General features: G+C 40.5%; 1 protein-coding gene across 8 annotated transcripts in view; it reads left to right on the top strand.

Moving 5' to 3' along the window:
- Positions 1–27012, top strand: part of rap1gapa (RAP1 GTPase activating protein a) — a 119131-nt gene that overhangs the window by 52386 nt on the left and 39733 nt on the right. For 7 of the 8 annotated variants that reach the window (XM_072656333.1, XM_072656336.1, XM_072656329.1 and 4 more), the window contains exon 3: positions 24902–24992. Coding sequence is in view for 6 of the 8 variants with exons in the window: in XM_072656336.1 (XP_072512437.1) it covers positions 24902–24992 (91 nt within the window). In the remaining 2 variants the exon portion in view is untranslated. Of the gene's footprint in view, positions 1–18450; positions 18634–24901; positions 24993–27012 lie in introns of those variants that run through there. The other variant, XM_072656332.1, reaches the window with a different exon arrangement.

Here is a 27012-nt window from a genome sequence, read left to right as displayed (position 1 = left end):
TTGATCATATCAACTAGAAGCAGATTATGTATGCACAATATAATTTTTACTGCATTAACTATTATTTACTGCAATCTTGGATACACAGGGGGCATTATTATTATCACAACATGTTGGATCATTGACTTCTGGAGAAATCCCATGCCATATATATATATATATATATATATATATACATAACATGAATAGGGAAAACCATTTCTTTCCAACCTATTTTACTTTCAAGCTAAATTATCTGTTCAGGTGGTTGTAGCTTGGATTTGGTTAAATATTGGATTCGCATGTTGAAGGCAAAGTAATGCAGTGAAATAAGTGTTTGGATTGAATAGTCACTGTGATGCAGCAGTATGTAGGGACCTGTGGTTTTGGGTTCTGTCTGATCAAATAGAGATGGCATGTCTGTGTTGATGGATATCCGTATTGGGCTGATGCAGCTGAAAACGCTGGAAGGGTAATCAGAGGTGCAGTGTGTTTCTTCCTGTGGGGTAGAGTGTTGATTCAGATTGATAACCTACTTTTAGGCTGTGTTCAAACAGCAGGTAAATGTGGTCGAGATTTGACCTTTTTTGTTTTATGTGACACAGTCAGTCTGATATTTGCAGCACAATGCAGCACAGTCTGAACAGTCAGATTGGAATTCATGCTACATCAATCCAAATCATTTGCATTCCTAAAGTCCGATTACGACCCGATTACCAAAAACGCATGTTAATGGCAGGTGTAAACAAGCACTAGGAGAGTGCACTGTCCAGATTGAATGTCAGGTAAAGGTCACATTTAAAAATATCTAAACTGTCTAAAAAACACAAATTTGGTGAGAAAATTGGATTTGGGCTACTTTACCTGCTGTGTGAATGTAGCCTAAATCATCTGAAGTAGTTCATTTAAAGCTCAGTAATGTTTAAAGAAAAAGTATTGGAGCTATCAGTATTGCATACTGCTCTAGATTTCAAAAGCAGTACTGGTATTGTTGCATTTATATCTTTCACGTCTGACTGTTAGTAGTGGACCCTCTAAAGCCTTGCTGCTCTCTCTGTCTCACACATTTGGTTACCTCCCAAATTTCCTTCCCAATAGTGTGAAAGCAGAAGCACTGATGTTTGTTTACTGAGCTAGTTGGCATGGGCTGGTGTGTGCTTTAGCCTGGCAGTAGCTTGGGGAACGGCATACAGGAAGTCGGAGAGCGGTCCCAAGCCGGGAGGACACGCTGCAGCCCTGCTGTCCGGTTGCCACAGTAACAGCCGACAGCTCTGCAGCGTTGGCAGGGCAGTGCGTCTGAGGTGCAGAGGCGACACTCCCTCCTCTGTGCGCTTACAGAGAGAAAGTGTGTGAGACTGCGTGCCTGTGCTGGCAGGAAGTGTGTGAAGGCCGGACTCTGGAGCCCAGGAGCAGATGGAAAGTAGGCTCATCCAGCCCTGAAGGTCAGCCTGTTGGAGCCTCTCTCTCTCTCTCTCTCAGGTTTACCCTGTGCTGACCGCTGGCGTCCCTCAGCATCCTCTTGCTGCTGCAGCAGCACTCTCTGCCCTGCATCCAGGGAGAGGGGAGCCAGCAGACTGTCCGCTTTGCAAAGGAGACAAGGAGTTGCTACCCTGCATATTTGCTTTATGTCTGTAGATGTTGTTTTTTGCTGGTATTTTACTGTAATAGCCTTTTTCACTGTGCAGCAGCAAGATTTAAATGTGTGCAATGTTTGGAAAAGACATTTCTGATCATTTTGTGAGGAAGTCAAGGGTATAATCAGAAATGATCTACACTGTTAATTATGCTAGAAGAGCATTTCTTGGGACACGTAAGGACAAAGAAGAAGACATGCTGTCTTTTTTCTAAGCTTTCAATCTGAAGGACGTTAAGTTTGCACCTCCAACTCTGTATGGAACAAGATGCATTAGCAAGCTGCCATTACCTTGTCAAAGTGAAGCATCATCCCACAACTACATGATCATGCACCAGGCTGTTCCCAAGGCCTTCTTTTAACTATTTGAGTGCACTGCCGAACTTTGCACTGTTAAAACAGACATAACTCTAAAGACCTGACAACAGAGGAACTAACATGCCTTGCTCTCCGTTCCGAATCGGGAAGCCGAAGAAGTTCTGGTAAGTTTTTCTCGCTGCAAGATTGTGCAAATGTTATTAGATTTGAAACTGAAAGGCGCGCAATTTCTTCCTTAACGTGGTGCTTCTTTTTTCTTTTTCGATTGTCTGCTGGTCATAATGTGTGAATTTTGTTCACAGCTAGATGTGGAATTGATTCAGCTGTGTTCATTTAATGAAGGCACACTGTTTAACATCACAACGCAGTAAGAAGCATGTGCTTGTAACTGGTATAGTGATGAAACACTAGCATATAGGGATCAGCATATTTGTGAGGGTGTATATTTGTATATCTTGCTTTTTCCTTCAGTATGTCCCTAAGCACTACATTATGTTTTCTTCATGCAAAGACCGCTTTAACTCCTTGTCCCACTACATCAGCATTGGCATCTACACTGTATGGACCAAATTATTGGGACACCTACCTGGGACACCTGCCTGAAATCAGGGGTGTTAAAAAAGAGTTTATCATGCTTTTGTTAAAATAACATCTTTTGTTAAAATAATAAAAGTCTCAACTGTCCAGGAAAGGCTTTCTAATAGATTCTAGAGCATAGCTGTGAGGACGTGTTTGCATTCAGCCAGGATGTTGGTTACCACCCAACCTTGTCTCCCTATCTTATCCCAAAAGTATTGGATGGAACACCATCATTCCAGAAAGCACAGTTCTATTGCTCCATAGCTCAATGGTGGGGGCTTTATACCCCTATACCTGGCTTTAGGCATGGCGCCAGTAGGTTAATGTTTATCAGCTCCAGAGTCCTATTCTATTGGCAGTACTTCTCTACAGGAACTAGACAAACTGTGTGTCTGTGTGTGTACTCACATGCACGTCTGTGTAAGCAATGGATACAGCTTAGCTGTAGCTGAACGCATTAATCAGAAGGCATTTTTACTAACATTTGAACATATAGTGTTTAATATGAAGTACAGCAAAGAGGCTGGATTTCTGTTCAGATCTTCATGTCCTTGTTCCTTAAAATAGTAACGGAATTAAAATACGAGCCATTTCCCCCACCTGCAGGTGTGGAAAACCACTTTCAAGCCAATTGGCCAATTGGACTTGAATAATAAGCAGTTAGTCAGTGCCCTCGAAACCACTGCCTATCTTTTGAACGTTTTAACACTTGAACAATATTTGTTTCAGCAAGGGGGCACATTCTAGCAATTTGTAAATTGCTTCTCATTGTCAAGTTTGAATCCAAAAACAGTTCTGTGGCAATGGTGAGGGGGAGTAATTACACTTTGCAAAGACAGAATTAGACAGGATAATAAACACAGTTGTTCACATGTTAAAGAACAAGTGCACAGGTTTTTGTTTTGTAATGGAAGAAGCTGAATAAATTGCTGTTGGTTCGTTCAAAATCATTTTGCGGAAATGTTGGCAATTACGGTTATAATGAATTTCCTCTGCCGTCTCCAAGTCCATTTTCTCCAAGTTCAAGCCTCTCTATATTTAGCCTTTTCCCAGTGTGATATCGGACAGAAAGTGAGAGTGAGACTTTAATTAATGGAGTCCAGCGGGCGTTGCTGGACAGAGACATTCTTGCATGTCACGGGTAGTCATTAGCATGACACTTGCCATTCTCTAGGTCAAAGCTTGACAGCAGACAGGTCAACCAGTAACCCCTCACTCGTGCTCCTAATATGCATTTGTACTCATGTTATAGATGTGTGTTACTTGCAGGAACTCAATAAAGTGAAATCTTCAGGATAGCTAATAGTATAGTAATGCCATGGCTAACCCTAAATTGGTCAGCACTTAGTCAAGCAGATTACAGGCTGGTGGTCCTTCATTCTGTCTACCGTCATCTCACAGAAACTCTTAAGGAGATGATGACAACCTTAGCAACAAGCAATTCTGCATCCTACTCTGTGGTCTTCAGCAGTGGAGGCTCATAAATCTAGCTAACCTGTGCATTATATGTAGAAGTGATATTTGCAAGCAATCAAGTGTCTCTCCTGTTGCTTTATTGCTTCCTCAACATCAAAGAGACATTCCCTGCTTTGATTCAGTGGCAGCGAACGCTACCAAATACACTTGGCTAGAGCTGCATGGAGTGATACTGGTCGTTCATTAACACTTAAAAAGAAATGGGCTCATGACAAAGTGCAGGTGATACTTTGAAGTGAAGCGTTGTTTCTTTTATTTATTTATTTAGCCTTTATTCCTACAAGGAAATCAACTGGGACTTATTCTGGTTTACACCTCAAAAAGAACATAATTAAATATAATACATGCAGACATCTGCAAGGCGTTATAACACAACAGAGGTGGTCTTTCTTAATAGGGGATTTTAGAAAGGTGTCCTGTGTTCTAAACTTGTTGTTTGAAGACAGATACCAAATACCAAACGATACAGTGCTGGCTAGGGATGGGCTTATCACTCCAATTGAAATTTAGATTTTGTAGGAAGTCCTTTAGAAATATTCAAATATCCAAGATAGGAAGGTACTTTAACATCTTACTCTTACTGTGCTATATAAAACCCAGGCCCAGTCCACAGATCAATAGTGGGTAACGTGGATTAAAATGTACACTAAGAAAAGTATCAGTCTAAAGTATTTAAACTAACAAGGTAAATGCTAAGCATCTGTTTTTACCTCCGATAATGTTACTAGTCACCTCATACCTACCTTAAGCTTGAAAACAGTGCATTTGGGAGGAATTAGGTAACTAATACCAATTAGTAAATTCACCACATGCTGTTAAAACCTATTCATATTCTGGTTTATTCATTATACCTGTAAAGCATAAAAAGAATTACAGATTCTTGTTGATTGCAATATGGTAGAGTTTAGACATCTCATATTGTGTAGAAGCTAATTTGCTAGAAAAACTCAATTTAGTGTTTTCTTTTAAATGTTGCTGATTGGATCATAAACAGACACAGTCACCTTAAGTGCTAGGTGTAGGATCTCATCATGCTCTTGTAGTTAAATGTGCAGTGATAGGTGAACCCCAGTTGATCGAAGCAGAATTTTTTGTCTTCCTGTATTATGTTACTAACACCCCTTTTTGAATATTAAATATGAATTGCTGCTTATTTCCCTAGTATTTTCTTAATCTAACTAGCCGTAAGAGTGTTTGGTTGATAGTATTTGGATTTTGAATTGATAATGTTCTTAGCAGTTTTACTGGTTTAAAGAATCCAAACCATGGAACTGGATTTAGCTCCTAGACATCATAAGCACAGATATAATAATTCACATTCACTTTTACAGTGTCATCATTTTCCCATCATTTTGTCATCATATAACAGTACCCTCTTAATAAAAAAATATTCTTAAATGGCTTGGACATACAATTTTAGAAAAAAACAAAAAACTTTAACTCTAATCAACCCCACCTGACCCTTCTGATTATTGCCTTTAAAAGCCATTAATTAACTGAATGAGTCCCTTGTACCAAATAGTGTCTCCAAATCCAATTTGTTCCGTAATGTTTAGGAGTGTACAGTGAGGAAAGGAAACTCTTGTAACAACACGATAGCTAAAGACAGCCAGACAAGTTCCTACACTAGACTGAGATGAATGAGAAAGCCTCTAAGTAAGACAGAGTGAGCCATTAAGTGGCGAACCTGTTCTCCCAGATGGCCATTTGGAGAGTCAGTGGAGTCTGACAGCACTGGCTGAGGTGAAAGATGCTTTCTAGGCTAAAATGACCACATCCACCCTTGGCTATGCTCTGATTAGCCTTAAAGTGGTTAACTCTGGTTATTTAAGGAGTTGAACAATACACTCCATGGGACAGATGTCACAAATGTGAAATTGAGTTTCAGACAAAGCTGGAGATGTCTGAGGTCATGTGCCCTCTAGTGGTGAAAAAGACAAGTGGACAAAGGTCACTTAAGACCTGAATAAGTGAAAATTCTTTGGGAACAAAATAGATAGTGTAGATATTATGAATATATGTTTTCATGATTCTAAAATGTTGTAACCTTTAAGAGACCACAAATTTTATCCCCCACACACTTTATCCCCTTGTGATGTCAGCAATAATCAGCACTCAAACCTATCAGCTTTTTAAACCATTTTCAAATAGACCTTTTTGACCTTGTTAGTTCATCTCACTGGTCATTGTAAGCATGACTAATCTGGCTGTTTTCAAAAGTCAGAATGCTTTTTGTTCCTCAAACCTTAATAGAAGTGTAGTGACCTTTACCCACCTTGACAACATCTATTGTGTTTACCGCACCCTTCTTTCACCCTACCCATCATTGAGCAAAAGCACTCAACACCACAATACCACATTTCCGTTTACAATAGGGGTGCTGTGATGTGATGTGTCAAGAATATAACATAGTACAATATGAAAGTTCTATGATACGAGTTTTTTGCATTTCTTTTGATAAGTGAGTTGAATGGACGGTAATAAACAGTGGTGGCATGTTAAATAATTATCCAAAGTCCAAATTATGAGCATTGTGTTCCACATTTTACACACTGTGCTGCACTAAATCCAATTACCAGGACTAATTATACTCACTTGATAAAGAATTGCAGTTGGTCAGTGTTCAGGAAGTACTGATAATATCCGTAATATACTCAGAAAAGTATGTTGTGATACATTCATAAACCTTGGCAATAACAACAGTACGTCATGCAGAATGCACAGCATAACATTTTTGCATCTCTTTCATTAAAGTACTTTTGCTGGTCTCGGTGGTCGTTTTACCGCTGCAGTATTTTAGAATTTGACCTCAGTTACAGTCAAACTACATAAATGCATATTAACCCTCTGGAGTTGCGTCAGATGTGATGTTTCTCAATGTTTCTATACATTTCTTTGTTATAATACAGCACAGAAATACGGTTCAAACATTTTTTGGGGTCTGTAGAGCCCAGTTTGTGTGCCTGTCATCTGTCAAACATCTGTAATTGGTGGATTTGCATGTGCGTCTATGAAACTGTGAGATGGACACTCAGAAACTCATCTTCTGCCTCTCGCACAGGTTTACAAACCGTTTTATTCAGACATTTCATTGCTTTTCATGAAGCTAAGGCTCTGGTAAACCTATTTCATGCACCAAAACAATCCATTTTTAGGGTTTAGGGTTTCTCTTCACGCAGTGCTCTAGGTCATGTGAAGTCTTATTATACTAATAGCTGAGATTGTTCTGAACATTCAGATATAAAACAGATACCCTTAGGGGTATTTACCTATGAAAATACCCTTAGACTAGCATCTGTGGATCAACAAAAATGGAAAAAAAGGGAAATAAAAATATTGGGTCGAAAATATCAGTGAGGAATCAACTTCTATCATCAGTCAAGCAATGCAAAACACAAAATGAGTGAAAATACATAGATATCGAATTAATAGGAAGTGATGCTTGATACAATCTACATAGATATTTTTTGTTTTGGATACAGTAGCTGTTAGCTTATTCAGTATTAGAATTGTGAGATATGTGCTGTGGAAATGCTTCATTAAGAGCACTAATCCATGCTCATTTCCAGCTGTATTTGCACTAAAAAAAAGTTTTTTTAAGGAAATTATGCCTTCAAGTAGGACGACAAGCTGAATAAAGTGCTGATACTGATTATAGTAATATGAAGAAAAATCATCTGTGAGTCCGCAGTGATCACTTTGCTGTATCAAAGTACTTAGAATGACTAAGAAAAGAAATAATCTGTGAAATGAAATAAACTCCGCTGTTAATTATTTTAAATTATGACAGAGAAACATAATGATCTCCTTTCAATATATATTTTTGCTTGGCCAAGCTTCATTGAAAGCCATTCTGCATTAATGTGCTCTGAAACCCCTCTCAAGTAGGTCAGGTTTCTTTCAAAGGCAGTTGGTGTATAGCTTTACTTTTTACTTAGATGGTAAAACATGCTGATAGTCATTGTTTATAAATAAGCAAATGTCTTACCGCAAGTGTCTCCTTGACATCATGGTAAACCTGGCGGTGTGTCCTGCTCACTGTGATGTAATTGATCTCAGAAGCAATAAATATCATAAAACTTCCATGCCATACTTGAAAATATGCTGCACATATACATAAATTATATCTCTCAAAACTACACTGTATGTCCAAATAGAATAGGACTCTCTGGAGCAGATAAACATGGACCTATTGGCACCATGCCTAATGGCAGGCATGGGCTAGGGGGGTATAACGCCCCCCAGCATTGAGCTGTGGAACTATGTTCTCTGAAATGATGCTTCATCACATACTTCTGGGATAGGCTGAGGAGTTGGGGGTGAGGTGGGGGGCTGGTAATCCAACATCTTGATCTTAAGCTCTTGTTGCTGAATGCAATCAAATTGTTTCAACAATGCTATAAAATTTAGTAGAAAGCCTTTTCTACACAGAAACAATGAATGAGCAGGTTTCCCAATACCTCTGTCATATTGTACACTATTATCTACAATAATAATTGCTAGCTTCTATTAATGTCAGTTATACAATTTTCACATTAGTCAGACCCTTGACTGAAATTAGTGCTTGGTGTGTGTGTATGTGTGCGTGTAGCTGTGTCTAGTAGAAGAGTTTAACAGAGGGAGCAGAGAGCTGTCATACTTAATCAGCCAAACTGACTGTGTGTGTCTCCTGCATGCCACTCTCTAACTAAATATAGCATTAAAGTGACAAGCTAGTTCCTAACGCTTGCAGACTGTTCATCCAAACATGAACCTGTCTAGATCACACACAGCCATAAGCGCATGCAGGACAACATCATGACGCCAAGGCAACAAGTCAAACCTTACGTGAAATAGGCGTTAAAACACTGTGGAAAGATTTGTTGTCACCTTTTCAGCTTTGTGATGTCGTTTTAAATGCACTATTAAATGCTATTAACCAGCAGTTCTGAGGAACTTAATCTGCCTACAGCTTTATCTGCCTATTTCTGATTCTTATCTGCTACAGTGCATGGAGTCAGAAACAGAGCACTGTAGAGAACTGATCTGATCTGGTTGTGACACTACGCACACACACACACACTCATACACACTCTCTCATAAACACATGCACTATGTGTCCAAGTGTTTGTGGACGCCTCTTCTAATGAAAGCATTCAGCTACTTTAAGTTGCAACTCATTGGCACCATGCCTTATGCCAGGTGTGGGCTAGAATGGTATAAAGCCTGCCAACACTGATCTGGTGTTCTCTGGAATGATGGTGCTCCATCCAGTGCTTTTGAGGAGGAGTCAAGGAGTTGGGGATGAGTTGGGCTGGTGATCATCCAACGTCCTGACCTCACCAACTCTCCTGTCACTGAATGCAATCAAATCCTCACAGCTGTGCTCCAAAATCTAGTAGAAAGTCTTCCCTGGACAGTTGAGACAGGTACTTCAACAAAAGCAGGGTCAACTATTTGTAACACCCTAGATTTCAGAAAAAATAATGAATGAGCAGGTGTCCCAATACTTTTGTCCATATAGTGTATGCAGTATAGCAAATTGCTTTAAACACACACACACTGACATACACTTGCCCTCTTCCCTCACATACACAAACATGCCAATACATGCACACACAAAAACACACGCACGTACACGTGCCAACACCCACAATGCACACTCACACACACCACAGCGATTTCCCATGATGATATAGTTGCACAGTAACAAGTGGGCCATCTCCAGGAGGGGCAGCGTGTACTGAGAGCGAGTGGGCGTGAGGCAAACCAGATGTTACTTTATTCAGGAGGAGCATCTGCATTTGCTAATGCATAATGAAAACTACTGGCAGCTGGTACACATAGCAGCAAGAGGAGGAGCGCCACAGCTCGCTCAGTCACTCCAGCACACTGTGTGTCGAATCTGATCACTGATCACTATAGTGCAGCGCTTGTTGAGGTATCAAAATATTTCCAAGCAAATCATAAAAGCAAACACTTCTTATGATAAAAAATCTGAACTTATGAGGGGTCTGTGTGAAGTAGCTTATTCTGACCTTCTTTTTTACACTTTAAGAACACAGAGACTGACTTGAAATACAGTGACTTCATTAAGTTTGAAGTCACCATTGCCATGTTGGTCGTTATCTGAACGTTTTAGCTTTAAATTCCCCTTTAGTGCATATGTGGGCAATGATGGTTACGCTGATTAAAACAGCCATTAATTATTTTACGTAAATTACAAAAGAATTCACAATTTTCATTTATTGTCAGCTACGAGTGTAACACCATTGGATGAAAACATTGGGGATGAAAATTACTGAACATAATGTGAGTTCCATCATAACGAGTTCCACCTTTGGCTGTAAACAGTTAGTGATTAAACTTTGCACTGTAATGTAGGAACTGTGGTGGATTATTGTGGTGGTGCTGTTGTACAGGAGTTTTAATTTGTGGTTGTTGGACAGTTGTAGGATTGCATTGTGAGTGGAAACACGTCCAACATGCTAATGTTTACACACTACAGGCTGTATCAGCAACCTCAGGGGGGACTTTATGACACTATGTGGAACAAACTGTAATCTGCTTGCAAAGAAACCTCAGTCTTAAAGCATTTGGGGGTTTTGTTGCTTTTTTATCCTGTTGTACCAAACTCGAACTGTGAAGTCCGAACCATGGTGTGAACCAAACCATGACTACTGTTACATCCCTGTTGTCAACGTAGTTTTGCCCCATTAGAAGCAGAAAGAGGTATATTTTCTTTATTACTTAGTTAGTAGTTAATGTTTAGTGTCTTCATTCAAACCTCATTTTCAGTTTGGGTGCCTGACAGCAATTTTCCTTTTGCTGCATCACAGCTCAGTCGTCATTTATTTTTAGACTCCCGTTTAACAGCAGAGTTTAGAGATTCACTCAGGCAGCATTACTGCTTTGAATGTTGGCCAGTTGCTCTCTTTCCAGGCCTCTGTGTTGTTTCCTATGTGTTTTGTCCTGAGTGGCCGTAGCTGAAGGTGGTTTTTAGTGTTGAAGTAGAAAGCAGAGTGCAGAGAGTACAGACGGTCCTCAAGTGCTCATGGTGGAGGACACAGTGCTTTAAATGATGTTCTCTGAGACTAATGTATAACATCTATCATCTTTGCCCTCAAGCTCAGCTGTGCCATATAGCCAGTGATGGATGAGAGAGGGAAAGAGACAGAGGGAGAGAGATGCTTCTCTGTTTATGTCTGTGTGTGTATGCATGTGTGTGTGTGTGTGTGTGTAAGCCTACACACTTATTTAATGCATGTTTTATAGGACAGGCCTTCAATCTCAGTGGACACATACACATGCTGAGATTGCCATGAAGGGGAATGGTTATGATGTGTGGTAAATAGCACAGTTGGGCAGTAAAGTGATATGCAGCGATGACAGCCTAGGGAAACGCGGCGAGTGGCTGAGCGCAAACACCTTCTACACATGACAAAGCAATCAATCAGCCTTAACCATTCTTTCGCCCTTAGCCACTGCTTTTGATAATAGTCAATATCTGTCTCATCATCTAAGATCTTCCATTTGGGTGTATTCTATCAGAACACCTTCGGTCCCAAAAGCAGTTTGAAGTGTTTTGTCTCCACAAACAAGCGCAGATTACAGTGTCTCCCAGCTTTATTGATCATGTAATAGATATTGTTATTAGAATTAGAATGTGATATTTGGCCCTGGATGTGGTGATGTAATGCTGGCTGGACTCGATCATGGAGTTTTATTACTTTAGTTCCTATACCAAGAATGAATGCTCAGTACCAGAAAACACTGTGGCAAAATATTAGAAACCCATTGTCTGAACCCCAGAGGCCGATTTCCTGACATTGAGCCATTTAGCCTAGCCATTGACTACATGGCAGTGTCAGTGGTGAATCAGCCTTGGACAATGTTTTTTTTCTGGGTTTAGACTTAATCTGTGTCTGATTTTTATTGCAGCTGTCCAGACTTAGTAGTTTTCTAGCCCTGGGCAATTGGGCTGTCTGAGTGGTTCTTGGCCTGGACGCAAGCTAATAGGAAAAACATTAACATTGTATGGAGGACCTTCAAACATTTAAGAATCAACCATATTTGAAACTTCCAGCATCACCAAAGGCTGTGAAAATGCCATCTATTGTGGCCACAGAGGAAGCTCAGGGTATTAGAGTTAAGCTTGTGTAACTTTGCGGCTCATGGGCAACCCAATTCGTCTGGGGACTTGTAATACACCACCCCTGCCCATCTGTGTCCGCCTTTTCTCTCTCTCCCTCTCTCTCTCTCTCTCTCTCTCTCTCGTTCTTGCCCTCTCTCTCCATTCTGAGGTGGGTCATTTGGGTTCGCACTTTCTCTGAGAGTGGGCGGTCAGCTCAGAGTGAGAGATGGATGAGCTCCAGCTCCAGCCGTGCAGTAAGTGTTGGTTTGGATTGGATCTCACTGAAGGATCGCACTCTGCTGGAGACCAGCTCTTGCCCTTGCTCATTAGTCCACAGCTGATAATGAATTTTGCTTTTTTGAAGGGAAAAGGAAAGAGGAAAATCTTAAGTGTTCACTTCTTCGGTCTTTTCTGTGGTAGCAAGTGTTACCTTTTAAATTATGTTCAGCCCCTATAATTTGGCCTTAATTATTCCGCCTCCGAAATAGTATGTTGAGTCATACATGGATTTCTGAGCGTAGAACTACTGTTTATGTAATGCTAAGCGTGATTGATTTTCAAGGCCTTTTGATACTGATATTACAGTTGGCTACAATTTCATGCAGCCCTGATTAGAACATGTAGCTACTTTTAAAATGTTCTTCTCATTAGCTGCTGTCTGAGTGATGTCTTCTCAGAGTGATCGACCTCCAGTGAATCAATAAATTCTTGCTGCTTAGTTGAGGAAAAATGAACATGTAGACTGAAAAGTTGACATGTGAATATTTATATAAATAGACTTTGCTGCTTTGACTCTCAATATCTGCATATTCTGAGGTTGGCACATTGTCCCAAAACATCGGTTCCAAACCTCACATGGGTATTACACCTGGGCCAATGTGAATTTGTCATTCTGTGATTTTTTTTAAGCAAGTGGAGTTAGAATTTGCAGCCAACAGCAAGATTTCATGAACCCAACCTGCCTTGAGTCATCAGTCCAGGCTGGTAGAGGTGGTGTAATGGTGTGGGGAGTGTTTTCTTGGGCCTGTTAATCATAATCCATCATTGCTTGAATGCCACAGGCTATTTGAGTATTGTTGCTGACTATGTGCGTCCCTTCTTGACCACACGTTTACCCATCTTCTAGTGCTGCTTCCAGCATGGTAATGTACTATAATGACTTTGTCATAAAAAACAAATGCGTGTCCAACTGATTTCATGGCAATGAGTTCAGCATTCATCAGTGACCTTCACAGAGCTCTGCTGTTATTTGCTAGTTTTTGTCACCACCACAACTTGCATATTTATAGCATAGTTTAGCATTATAACAAGAACATGTTAATTGTTATTTAATTTGAGGGTCGTATTGCTGTTTTATCAGGGTAGACTTGGTGTCCTCTCATCACGGTGTGTGATTAGCTAGCAGAAGAGATTATAGCTGGTTGGCTGGGTTCAGTCGACCCTTTTCTGTTTGGAACTTGTCCCTTCTACAGTCCGCCTAGCATTTACTTTTATTCATAAATTGAGGTTATGCACATAAGATACAAGATACATACAGATACAATACAATATCTAATTTATATGCACATCCTTTTCCTCTTCCCTTTTTCTGTTAGATTTCTAAGCTGCTGTTTTAAAATGGACCAATGATAATACAATTTTAACAATTTATCAACTAATGATATATTGACCTCTGCACTGCTTCTGTTAAGATGTACTGTCAGACCTATTTAAGGCTCAAACTGGTGAGGTCTGTCATTTGTGTAGCTCACTCCACAGGGTAAGAGGTAATAGGATAGTTTTCTGTTGGGATCCAGTTGGCTCAATGTTTTAAGCATGACTCAGTGTGGGGCTGAGCAGGTTAGTGCTGGACTGACTAATGCCTTGTATGCGGCTTCTTGACACGAACCTTGGTAGGAGTTGATTGGGGGCCGAAAGAAAAATAGAGGGCAAGGGATGAACAATATAGAGAGATGAGTGGGGGCTGAAGTCAAGTGGAATGTCTGAAACCACTAGGGGGCTGTTATGGTTGTATATCTTAGAACATGCACAGACAGAGCCGCTCAGCTGTTGCGTAGTTTTACAGACGGGAGGAGTGAACGTAATCACTGAACTACTTTCAGATTAGCCGTCTCCCCTGCTATGCTGGTGCTGTGCCTAACTTTGAGTTGTCACATTAGTATTCATGTATTCCAAGCCAGTTGCACTGATAATTTGAATCCAGCAATACACCTAGATCTGTGTGGAAGCCTTCTGTGGGGAAAATGGGTTCTCAGCAAGGCCTCACACCACTGCATTGTGATGAACAGTGGTTATAGTAGTCAAAGCTCAGCTAAAGAAAGGAAATAAAAGCATCTTGGGTTTAGGCTATCACTCCCATACCAGTACCTCAAACTACAGAGATCAAACCTAATGCCAGATGTACACAATATATATATAGTAGGGCTGACAAAATCAAATTATCATTTGAATATGTGTCCAATTCAGTGGAATAAATGCACATTCAAATGCAGGAAATTCATGGTAGCTACTAAATGCACAGAACACAAATTGAAGATTTATGCTTTTAATAGATATTTAAATGAAATACACACATCAAGCACTTTATTTGGAACACTTGTGCATCTATTAATTCATGCAATTATCTAATCAGCCGAACATGTGGGAGCAGGGCAATGAATACAGGTCAAAATAATGGAATGGAAGGGGGAAAGATGATTTCCTGTTGATACCTGGGCTAGTTTGAGTAGTTCTAGAACTGATGATCTCCTGAGATATTCTGCACAACAGTCTCTATAATTTACTCAAAATGGTGCAAAACGATGGTGTACTTCTGTCAGCCAAGAACAGAAAGCTGAGGATGCAGTGAGCACAGGCTCAACAAAACTGGACAGGCTGAATACATAGCCTGGTCTGATTATTACAGATTTCTGCTAAGGCACCCAGGTGGCAGGGTCAGAATTTAAAGCCACCTGCCTTGTGTCAACAGTCCAGGCTGGTGTAGGTGGTGTGATGGTGCGGGATTTGTTTTTGAGACATTTTGTAGCCTATTAATATCATTCCATCCTTGCTTAAATGCCAGGCTGTTTGAGTATTGTTGCAGACCTTGTTCATCCCTTCTTAACCACAGTTCACCCATCTTTCAACGGCTACTATCAGCATGATAATTCAACATTGTGACTTAGTTACTAGTTATTCACTAGTTTATGTCACCATGGCATCTTAAAGGAGCCATATAGCATAGCATAGCATAATAACAAGAACATTCTAATAATTTTTTTGTGATTTCCAGAAGGTTTTGCTGTCCTCTCTGAACAGTCTTGGTATCCTCTTGGCTTGGTAAATGGTTAGCTAGTGGAAGAGATTATAGCCATTTGGCTGGGTTAGCATTTAGCCTCCCACCTACTTGCTTCACTGGTTTTGGCCCTACTCCGTTTGACCCTTATCCCTTTTACAGTCAGCTTAGCATTTACGTTTAGCCTTTTTAGCCTTGCTTCTGTATTCCTGTGAGGTAGCTGTTGTGTTTAGCCTTGAAATACTTTAAAGTGGGCTCGTTGTTTGTACATTTAGGGCATGTTTGAAGTGTTTGAAATCCACTATATGTCACATTCATGTATCAGACATCAAGATAAATACAGTCTTTCATTCTAGGACACCTTTAAGCTTAGGATCTGAGGCTTTTGCTTTTGTCACCGTGTCCTTGAGATGTTACTAGCTGTCTGTTTAATGACAGAAAAAACACCTCTGAGGCTGAGCAGCAGACATAGCCAGTAGTCCTTGGGCCTTTTTTTGGCAAAAGTTACTGAACTGCTCTCAGACCCTACAGCCTCCATCAGAAGAAGTTCAAGCTGGCATCAAGACGGTAACACATCTGACACTTTCAAACTGTCTTTTCTATCCTTCTGGCTAGTGAGAAACATGACACTCAAAATGAAATGACACATTTTCTCTGGACTTCTGAGCCAGTTCTGTCTACTTGGAATGGTCAAGTTGATCATTTGATATAGAGACCGTGTTACGGAGGACATTTCTGGGAAAGCACTGTAGTTTACTGAAGATGTGAAAGGTTTGTGTAGCTCCTGTCCAAGGAATACTTTGGGTTAATATTAACTTTTTTCCAAGACACCATTTGAACTTGGTTCTGAGTTCTGTGAGCTTTGTTTGGCTACACAAAAACATGTGTGTGGATGAAAATGAGCAGTTCTGTTTTAGGAATTTTACATCTTCACCACCTTTTGCGTAAGGCTAGGGCATTTCTTCATTGATTGGGGTTTCTATTTTTCATTTTATTTGTTCTCCATCCGATTGCTTAAACTTTCCTTACAACCATAGCCCTCAGCAGTCATTTCTGAATGAGAGTAAAGATGAATGTGGGACATTCGTCACCAGCTTTAAAGACACCTGGGATTAGACTAGTGATTACTACATAATACATTTGTCACTTGGTCTGGAGCTTGCCCAGTAATCCTGTGTTATCTCTATGAATGTGCCATACACAGCTCTACCTACGTCCCATATGCTTGTTCATTGCAGAGACTTTGTTTTGCCTTGAAAGGACCATCAGTGGTTACATGGTTTTTTTTCCACTCTCAGTGCTTTGTGTGTGCTCGAGAGGCAGGACTTGATTTGCAAGCCAAAAAGCCTCTTTGTATAGCTCATTGACCCAAGCCCTGCATTTGTTCCTAAGCAAGTAGAGTGAGTCGTGGGCTCAGCAGAGAGAAGAAGCAAACTGCCCTGGACTGTATTGAAATTCTATAAATACACAAACATAGCATGAAAATAGAGATTGCTTCTAGTTTGCAAATGTGTAAACTTGATGTGCCTTCATTCTGTTCTACATGAGTGGAGTCTGTTTAGCGTTAACACTCCTGAGTCATTGAGCTATATTTATAATGAAATGACTGCACTGTTTCCATTAATGTTTCACCGATCCATTATACTGGATTGTTGTCACATATACTAATCTCATTAAAACGGATCACATGATCAGATGTGACCGATCCACATTTGATACTGTCTAAAATAGTAACAAAAAAATTGCAAAAAAATTACAAATAATTTATAGTGTATCAGAACATTTGTGTGCATCCTGTAAGCGGGAGACAATTAGGGTAGAGGTGATATGCTATGCACTAAAATAATTGTGGTTTTATTTATGTTTAAGTTCATCACAGCTATGAAACACAAGGGCGCACTCAGAAAAAAGGTACTAAATGTGCTTTTTCTGGGTCAAAATGCTGTCACTGGGGTGGTTCTTCTGAAGGGACTGTCCTCAGTACATTTAGTAATTGTATTTTTACATGATTGTACCAAATTACCTTTGCCATTAAAGTGTTTTTCCTTTTCCTTCCTGTCGTAACTCCTGGCAGAGTGAATGCATTGTATCTTTATGTAAAATACCCAATTTCCCTTGAAGGACTATATTGGACCTTAGAACATAGATACATATACACATATGAAATCTCAATCCATAGACTGAGAAGAGTTTTCTAAAAGAACTCGCTGCAGGGACCTGCATTTTCATTCACAAGCGGTAGGACCTGTCCATCGCTTACGTCTTTCGGACACAGTTCTGACGCATATAGCCATATGACCATTTACTTACATACACCTACAAATTCAGCTACTTACTTCATACTATGGTCTTTGATGGGCCCAAACACTGTCACTCCATTTTTCCAGTTGTTAACATCTGCTTTACGACCCATTTTCCACACATTTAACGGGCCATTCACTGCACTGTACCACCGGTTCTCAATCTATGAATCCCGCCGCACACCTTGCAGATATTTATGTCCTCGCACAGTACCATCTGCAGGAGCACCTTAAAGACGTGAGGTAAAATTATTTTATCCGATGAGCTTGCATTGTTTGGAGCATGAGGAATAAAATTGACCTTTGAGAGCACTGGTATTAGATCAGTTTGTTGGATCGGTACATCCCTCTTGATTTTCTGTTCATTCTACAAGCTCATGTTTGGCACATCCTTAACCCTAAACAGAGAAAATCTACAGATTTCCCTGTTGGGTCTAATCCACGGGGATGTTACAGTACAGATATACGAGTGTATGACGAAGAGAGAGACACACTTGGAACAAAAAAAGGAGGCGTTTAGAGATTTGTAGCTTTTTTTAACAGGCGGGGGCTTACTTTTCAGGAGCAATTTTGGTTGCCTGAGCAACCGACCCTGATAGGAAGACTTGTTTAATTAAGGCAGCGCACGATGAATGCAAAATATGAATGCTCCATCAAACGGCTCGGATGGGCAGCCCTCAGTCTCTCGCCGGCACTGGAGGAGGAGGAGGGGCGGGCTGTCAGAGAGAGAGAGAGAGTGCGCGAGCGAGAGAGGGGGGTGGGGGCTGGAGGAGGGGCTGGGAGTGGGGTAAGTAGTGACTGGAGGATGAGCGCGGAGCTGCTAGCAGGTGTGTGGCAGAGTTGAGAGCTGTAGTGATGGGAGAAGAGAGCTGAGTGCCGCTCATCAGTGCCAGAGCACCGCACTGCTTTAGCTGGGGAAACACACGGCTGCTGCTCCTGCCAACACTGCTACAGCTGCACGGTGAGTAACTTCTCCGCCTGCTTTTGTTGACTTGCACATCTGGATTGACTGTGAGAATGATGCTGTGTTTACAGTCAAAACAGGACGTTGTGTTGTGTGAACTTAATTTGCTTATGCAATCATTTCCATTCAACCAGATAGACAAGAGCCAGCCTGTATGGACTGTATTGGCTCAAAATAAAGTGCAATAGCTTATTAATCCGTCTAATATTGACATATCCTCAGCTTGAAAGTCCATTAAAGTGCCTTGGCTTATTTTTTGAGTGTGTGGCTGTATGATTTTTACAGTTACAGATACACTATAGGTTGCGCATAGGTTGGGCATTTGCTTGTAGATGTGCATTGAACAGAAATGCTTTCATTATTGCATTACTGACAAATTCCGCAGGGCTTTAGTCAGCATGTAACACATGTGTACACATGCATACACACACGTCAGTTGCTTATCTGGCGCCTGATGTGTAACCCAATAGTCTGTGCACTCAAAGCCCTCTCACTGTTGTGCCCAGTGACCCCAAACAATGCAATTCAATTCTGTGTTATTTTTATATAGTTTACACTGATGTTGCTCACACATAGACACACCTGCGTATGTGCACACACTCGTTCGTACACACACAAACACACACACACATACACAGACATCCCTATATAGATGAAGGCTGGTAGATTTTCCAAAGCAGCAGCACTGCTCGTCTCCAGTGGGACAAAGCAAGGCAGGTTTGTGAGCAACAACAAGCTTCCGTTTTATGCCTCGTTGCATGTAATTAAGTGCTCGGGAGATATCCCGTAGTTTCCTTCGGGCGTAAGCGTGGAGAAATGTGGAAGCACATGTTTTTTTTTTACACTCTTTTGGTGGTCTGAGCTGGTGCATACCTCAATTTTGAAATGTACTGCAAGCCACAGGCTGCACGGTTCTAACTCTTCTACCCGTGGCTCATTTTTAAATCCTATTCTGCCTTTCTGTCTGCATCAAGAGCTCTGCCAGACAGTTCCGCCACGTGTGACACAAAGGGAGATGCAGGTTGTTCTCCTGCATCTAAATAAAAACACTCTTTGGAAGAAGAAGAAGACGAAGAAGCTCAGAAGAGATCAGTTCAGTGCACTACAAATATGACTCTCTCTGTCTCTGCTTATGTTTTTTCCCCTGCCATGAGGAGCTTTTAATGTCTCGTTTACTCTCAGCTCACCTTTCCTCTGTGAGAGGAGCTTTTCCACTCAGAGGAAGAGAGACAGACAGACAGAGAACGAGTGGGAGAGAGATAGACCTCATTTGAATATGCAGGCACAACATCCCAGACAATAGTGCTCTCCTGCACTCTCCATGCTAGGGAAATAGCTCATTAGGATGCCCTCTGAAGCCATTCAACTGAAAATTGATCACAGATGAAGAGGACAGCCATTTGGCTTCAATAGGCTGCTGTCACTCTGACTTTTGGACAGCATTTGCTTTTTGGAGTATCTGGAGAGAATAAAGGTTAGGATAGGATTCAGCAAGACGTTCATCAGCAACGGCCTATGAGTACAGAAGGACTTTATAATACAAACGTATAAAGTTGCTAGATAACCAATGGAAATATGAGTGCTCGTCAGATCAGTACAGACGTGGTGGCATCTGTACTGTGACCGGTCAATACCAATTCACATACCGTTACATCCCTGCAAAGAACACAAAATTACCATACCTAATTGCATATATTTGAATAAGCAAATAAAATAATGTATTACAAATAGCTGCTTACTTCACAGCTAAAAACTCATTCATGTGCACCGTAATACTGCTAGAATAATAATAATAATATTAATAATGGTATTTAATAAAAACATGTATATACATATATAAGCTCATAAAATGTTTGGTGTCTTGTTGAATATTCTGTGCAATCATTTTTGAGCAATCACAAATTCAAATCACAGGCTTGATGGAAAGCCTGTTTTATCACCATAATTTACCTCATTAGTTGTAAATAATACAATGTAAATTTGAAGTAACTATGCTAATGTGCGTTTGTGCACTTTACATTATTATGATGCCATGTTTATATTGATCTGAGCACTGAAATGTGGGCAAAGCAGTCATCTACTTCTGTTGCCAGATTGAGAATCCCAGTGTTTCATACAACAATTCTCAGTGTAGGAGTGCTGATTTACTTTATTTCCTTACTAAGAGGAACATCTGCACTCCTACTTTCTGAACACTGCATGAATACAGGTCAGAGAGGTTGCATTATGGTCATAGTGCAAATTAATTATGCTAGATTTTGGTGCATAAACCCACACAAACATCATAAGTAGACCTCAGGGGATACAACACAAGACAGATTGTGGCCTTTAATGAATGGAACATGGTTAGCTTGTCCCCAGTGCAAGTCATTTTCACACTTTTAACCTCTTTTAAATTTACAGTGGAAGAACACGTGAGAAAGCATCAAACATTCAGTGTGTTAATAAAAAGGCCAATTTCTATGTGGGACATTTGACTGCAGGTTTTAATACTAGATCAATCCAAAGATAACAGTGAAAACTGGAAGGCATCATTGGGCACAGGGAAGCATATAAGAAGGCAAGTTATAACCCACAGGGAGAGGTGCAGCTGATGTCATTGTTCAGTAATTACTTTGCCCTCGGACTGTGCGATACAGTGACACCTTTCTCAGTCCCACGGCAGGGTGTTATGTGGCTGTAAGGAAGCCCAGACTGAAGTTTAAATGCACCGCAGTCTCTCAGTAGCCTAACGGGAATTCCTACCATATGTGAGAGATACGATGAACAGGATGGAAACATTGAACTTTTCTTATTGCAGTGAAGGCAGCATCCCAAGTGACATATTTCAGGTATGACAGACAATCCCCCCAGGTTAAAGCGTTCAAATAATGGTAGAATGATTATCGTCTTTTATTTTCTTTAAGCAAAATTTCATTCAGTATATATGAATGTTTCATGCCATGTAAGCATGTAAATTATCATGCAAAAACAACCTTTTGAGACCTTTTTATGTTTTTTGTGGTGTCGCAACACCACTTTTTTATATCCACCTACTGAAATTATGGCCGGTTCAGCCACCTATTCATATTTAAGGCTATGTGCAAGTGCGTTGGTCTGGATTGCTTTTTGAACAAGATCAGAAGCCATTTACATTCACCAGTGCTATGTACTATCTGGACAGGATCAGTTTTACATGAGTATGTGAGGTACTATCATTTTTACTGGGTGTTCTTAGCCCTATTTTGTGTTATGGATAGAAGGATAGGAATAGACCAGGTGATGATACCATGTCCATTTGTGACTGGCAGCCCCAGAGAGCACATTAGGCCTCACTCTTTCTGGGTGGGTAGGATGGCTCTCTTTCTCACTCCGTCACTTAACAACATGTCAGTGTGAGCGTCTGCCAGTTAGTGTTCTCCTTCTCCAGTGATATTGCAATAACAGGAGTTGGTAGCATTGTGGGAAAAGGGGATGCTTGGTTAGTTGGTGGGAACAGGGGAGAAAAAAGGGAGTGGGAAAACCTGAATTACTGTAACAAAATTACGGATTAAAAGTTTGATTTTATGTATCAATGTTTACTGCATTCTCTTCATATAGCTAGGAAGATAGTTTGGGGCTCTATTTAAGGGATGGCATGTTTTCTGTTTGTGGAAATTGTACTCAATCCCATCTCTGAAATTTGTACTAGGATTTCTTTGTTGTTTGTTTTTGTTCATCATGATCATATACGTTACAAATGTCCTGAGGTATAATTACGAGGTAAGTCCACCTCCCCATGTAAAACTAAAATAATCTGAGTAACATTGAGTAAAAGCTTAATTTTTAAAAAGAAAAAATAAGCAAAATGTCAAAGTAAAAATTTGTATGTATAGTTTTAGCCTAATTTGGGGTCAGTTGTAAATACTTCACAGTGCACCTCTACATTTATATCCTCGTTACTCATATTGGAGAAGATCGATGCTTAGTAAATGAGGATGGTCCATTTGGCAGCTCCTGCTATGTGGTTCAGGACTCAGCATTTACTGGGGAAAACTCTAAAACTGCTGATGTGCTTGCCAAGTATAGAGGCTGTCTGGAGGGCTTTTGTTTTACAGTTTGTTTTGGCTCCTGGATGGGGTTCACTCGAGGTTCGTGCCTCACGGTGTCTGTGCTCTAGCTCTTTCTTTCTCACAGATGTTATCCAAGTTCAGCACCAGTCTGAATCATCAGACAAACTGATACTGCACTAACCCAATCTATGAGAAGTTTATTTAAAGTCTCCGGCCACAGAGGACGAAGGACATGATTATTTTACAGAAACTCTCCTGCCGGGATTACAGGGGTAGTTGAAGGTTAATGAAACCTGCGTGTTCTCAGCTTGGCATTTTTGCTGCAATTTATGATAATGCATTCATGAGGGTAAAAGCCAAAGGGGTATATCTGGAGAATAATCGCATTTCACTTGAAAGTGGCTGTCTGCTCTGTGATGAATGGTGTTTGCAGGGAGGAGCAGGGAACAGAAGATCTTATGAAACAGATGAAGAGGAGCAAGTGAAGAGCAGCCCACAGCGAGGCCTTGTCTCTCAAAGACAGGCTCATTAATGAGCGTTTCTGAGGAACACACCAGTGCTGTGGACTTGAGCATGCTCTGTACATTTCTACAGGAAGATGTGCAGCAGCATTCCCACTGCTGATGTTTCTTATGTGAGCCTGACATTCTGAATTAGAGCATGACATCACCTTTCTTACGGAGATTTGGGTTTTGTCTCATGAGCCTTATTCACAAAGATCATGTGTCATGTTTATTTAAAGGTAAACAGACATGTTTAATGTTCTCTTGCAAAAGTTTGGGCACCCCACGGTATATTACGTCAAAATGAGCACACATCTTAAGCAAACAGCTTACCCTGCTGTATTTTTAATGCACAGTTAATTTTTATTTAACCTAAATTAACATATTGGGAAAATATACTTTGTATAAATGGAGATGTTTACATTTGTTTACATATTTCTGCTTTGCATGTGGACAATTTTGAAACCTTCCATGCTCATACATTGAAACAGCCTGTTTTGAGTCACGATTGAAATTACACACCGTGAACTATTCATGTGACAAGTGTTGTTACTGCAGAGAATCTGTAGAGTTACTTAAATGGAAGATGTGTTGAAAACAATTAAGCGTTGTGATCATTCTGATTGTTGACATATGGTGAATGTGTCATTGCTTAGCTATTTAAAGGATCTAGAAGTTCATTCTATACATTTTATCCCAGACAGCTTTTTGAATGAGGCACAGCACAGGACAGGCAGTCAGAACAGGGGTTGTTGATATCAGTAGGGACACATTAGCAGAAGATAACTGCTTTTAAAGGATCTTTGAGACTGGACAAGTCCTATGCTTGTCTAGTCCCTGTTGAGAAGGATGGGACTAAGGGGTGGTGTGGACAAGAGGGTAAAAAGCGCTGCAGCATTGAGCTGTGTAGCAGTGGAAGTGTGTACTCTGTAATGATGAAGCTCCATCCAATACTTTTGGAATGAGTTCTCACTAACGCTCTTGTCACTGAATGCAATCAAATCTTCACAGCGATGCTCCAAAATCTTGTAAAAAACCTGGTATGTGTTTATATTATATTACTTAGTGTTTTTACAGTTACAGTCTCATATAGTCTGCATTTACATGACTGTCCCTTTGTGTGTTGCTTTTGCTTCTCATTTTCTCTTTGTGGAGGTATACATAATAACATAGCTTGTGGCTCCTTAGCTTCAGCTATATTTCTATCAGTTTGTTGCAATATGTCTTTTGGACCATAGTATAGAGCCTCAGCTGTTGGGTCAGGGAGAAGCGAAGGTCATACTTCAGCTCACTCGCATTGCTCTGAATCATTTTTAGTCAGCAATGTAATACAATCTGTTTTTCCTCAGTCAGAGAATAATGGTAAATCTAATTATGGTCTGCTATCAAAAAGTCAGAAAAGGCAGCAATGGAATTGAATTACTCATTCTCTCCCCCCTCGACAGACATATATTGCTCTCCCCCAACCCCCTCAACCCCCCCATGCCTGAGGACCCATGTGAGGCTCTCATCAGACCCAGGGAACCTGCTAATCAAAGTACAAAGACTATTGGGAGGTGCTCCCTACACAGCTGTGGTACAAATGTCAGCCTCAGGGCTGCCACGTTGATAATACCTCCTCTCCTGTGACCTCACGGCCTCTGTGTCTGTGTGTTAGTGTGTGAGTGTGTGCAAGAAATGATGCCGGACTGAACACTAAATTTCTATGTGTGTATCTGTCTCCGCTTGCAGGAAACAGGATGGAGGAGAGCGTATCTCTAGCACTCTAGAGGCCTCGCTGCTCCAGGCTCCACTGCCCTACACTGCCCCTGCTTTCCTTAAGGTACTCTCCCTTCACACACATACAGCTGCTTTTTTGCCAGAGGCTTTACACATCTCCGCTATGTATCTTTAACTTTACCTCTGTTGTTTCCTGGTAGGGGTGTAAAACTCGCAAAAGGGATGCAATTAAATTTGGTTCAGGAAAAAAAAGGACCACATAGTGTCAAAATGTAATACCTGGGATCATTAAAAGAAGATACAATAATTATAAACACTTTTTATTAGTTCCCATCCTGTGCAGGTTCACATTCAAACCCTTTGTACAGTAGCAAGTGAACAGGGGGAAAACATTGACTGTGTGGAACCTGATGTGGTGTCACAACATGTCAAGAGATTATCTATGCTATGCTTTTATAACGGTACTTACTGTTGCTACAGTTGTTCTGCTGTGGGGTACATAAAGGGTTTTTCAACAGCAACATGCAAGTGAAATCAATTCAGTGCAGCATAACAACTCTTAATACATGAATGTGCGTTGAGAAACTCAATAAAGGAGACAATGAAGCATGTGTTAAATTATTTTAACTGTATATATATATATATATATATATATAATTGGTGACCATACTAAAACACGAGAGTCAGCTAATTATAACAGCAGGCCTATGTGGACACTTTTACCCTTGGAATGAATGTTATTGGGCAGATTTTGTTTGTTTGTGCGGGCGAGTATTAATATGGGACAGCTGACACAGCGTACAATTAAAAGAGGGATTTTAATGAATAAGTGTCTGATATAGCAATACTGTTCTCAGTCACACTTTTCTTTCCTGGAAACAAACAAAAGCTTGTCAAAATAATGAACATTATAAAGCTTATTTTTCCACTGAGTGCTAGCCAATTACTTAGAGCTCTTGGGATCTAGCTCTCATATAAAACACACTTTGGCTGCTCACAACTCTAACTGCATCCAAACACATGGCCCTTGGAGATATCCAGTAATTATTTTACTTCATACTGTGCGAAGAATGCATGTCAAAAGTTTGTTTAAACGAAAAGGGGGCAAAAGCAAAAGGGAATGTTTCACTGTCGTTCAGGCTAGAACCCAGGGTCATAAAAAAACAATGTCTTCGCTACAGCTATACATATACTTTATTTTACAACAGCCTGTTTTATTGGATGTTCCCACAAGTAATAAAGTACATGTTCTGTGCTATAATTGAACAGGGAAAGATCGCTGAAAATACTAAACACTATTGGTACACTGCTCAAAAGTATGTTGTGAAAGGTTTCATAAAGCACATTCACCTAATGTCACTTTATTTTAGTGCATGTGTACATACATCACATGTCCAAATGTTTATAGACACCCATTCCAGTGAATACATGCAGCTACTTTAAGCTGCACCCATTGCTGACACAGACGTGCAAATGTACAAACACGGAAACACACAGCCAGTCTAGTCCCTCTACAGAAGTATTGCAAATAGAATTGAACTCTCTGGAGCAGAAGAACATGAACCTAATGCAAGGCGTGGGATAGAGGGGTATAAACCCCTCCCCAGAATTGAGCTGTGGAGCAGTGGAACTGTGTTTTTTGGAATCATGAATATCCAATACTTTCAGGATGAGCTGGGGAGTGAGGCGTGATGAGGATGGGTGGTGATCATGCAGCATCCTGACCTCACTAACACTCTTGTCGCTGAATGCAATCCAAACCTCCAAACCAAAATGGAGCAGTAGAGACAGTCACTTCAACAAAAACATGATCAACTCTTTTTTTTAATACCCTTAATTTAGAAGAAATGGTAAATGAGCAGGTGCCCGACTACTTTTGTATACATATAGTGTGTATATCTCTTGATTACCATCTCTGATGTTAAAGCTAATTGAAGGATGTATGGGATCCTGCATTGTGACCACAACAAAAGTGTGTTTGTTTATGTAGTCTGAGAGAGCTGACTCCTACACTGAGGGAGCTGAGTGAGCTTGAAAATTAAAGGGATATAATACGAGTGATGTCAGAGAGCTTTAATAGGGTTCACGAAACAACTGAGCTTAAACCGGTAATCTGACTCTGA

This window comes from Salminus brasiliensis, chromosome 14, assembly GCF_030463535.1.
Source record: "Salminus brasiliensis chromosome 14, fSalBra1.hap2, whole genome shotgun sequence".
Classification (NCBI taxonomy): Eukaryota; Metazoa; Chordata; class Actinopteri; order Characiformes; family Bryconidae; genus Salminus; species Salminus brasiliensis.
This window is presented reverse-complemented; position numbering and strand designations above follow the sequence as displayed.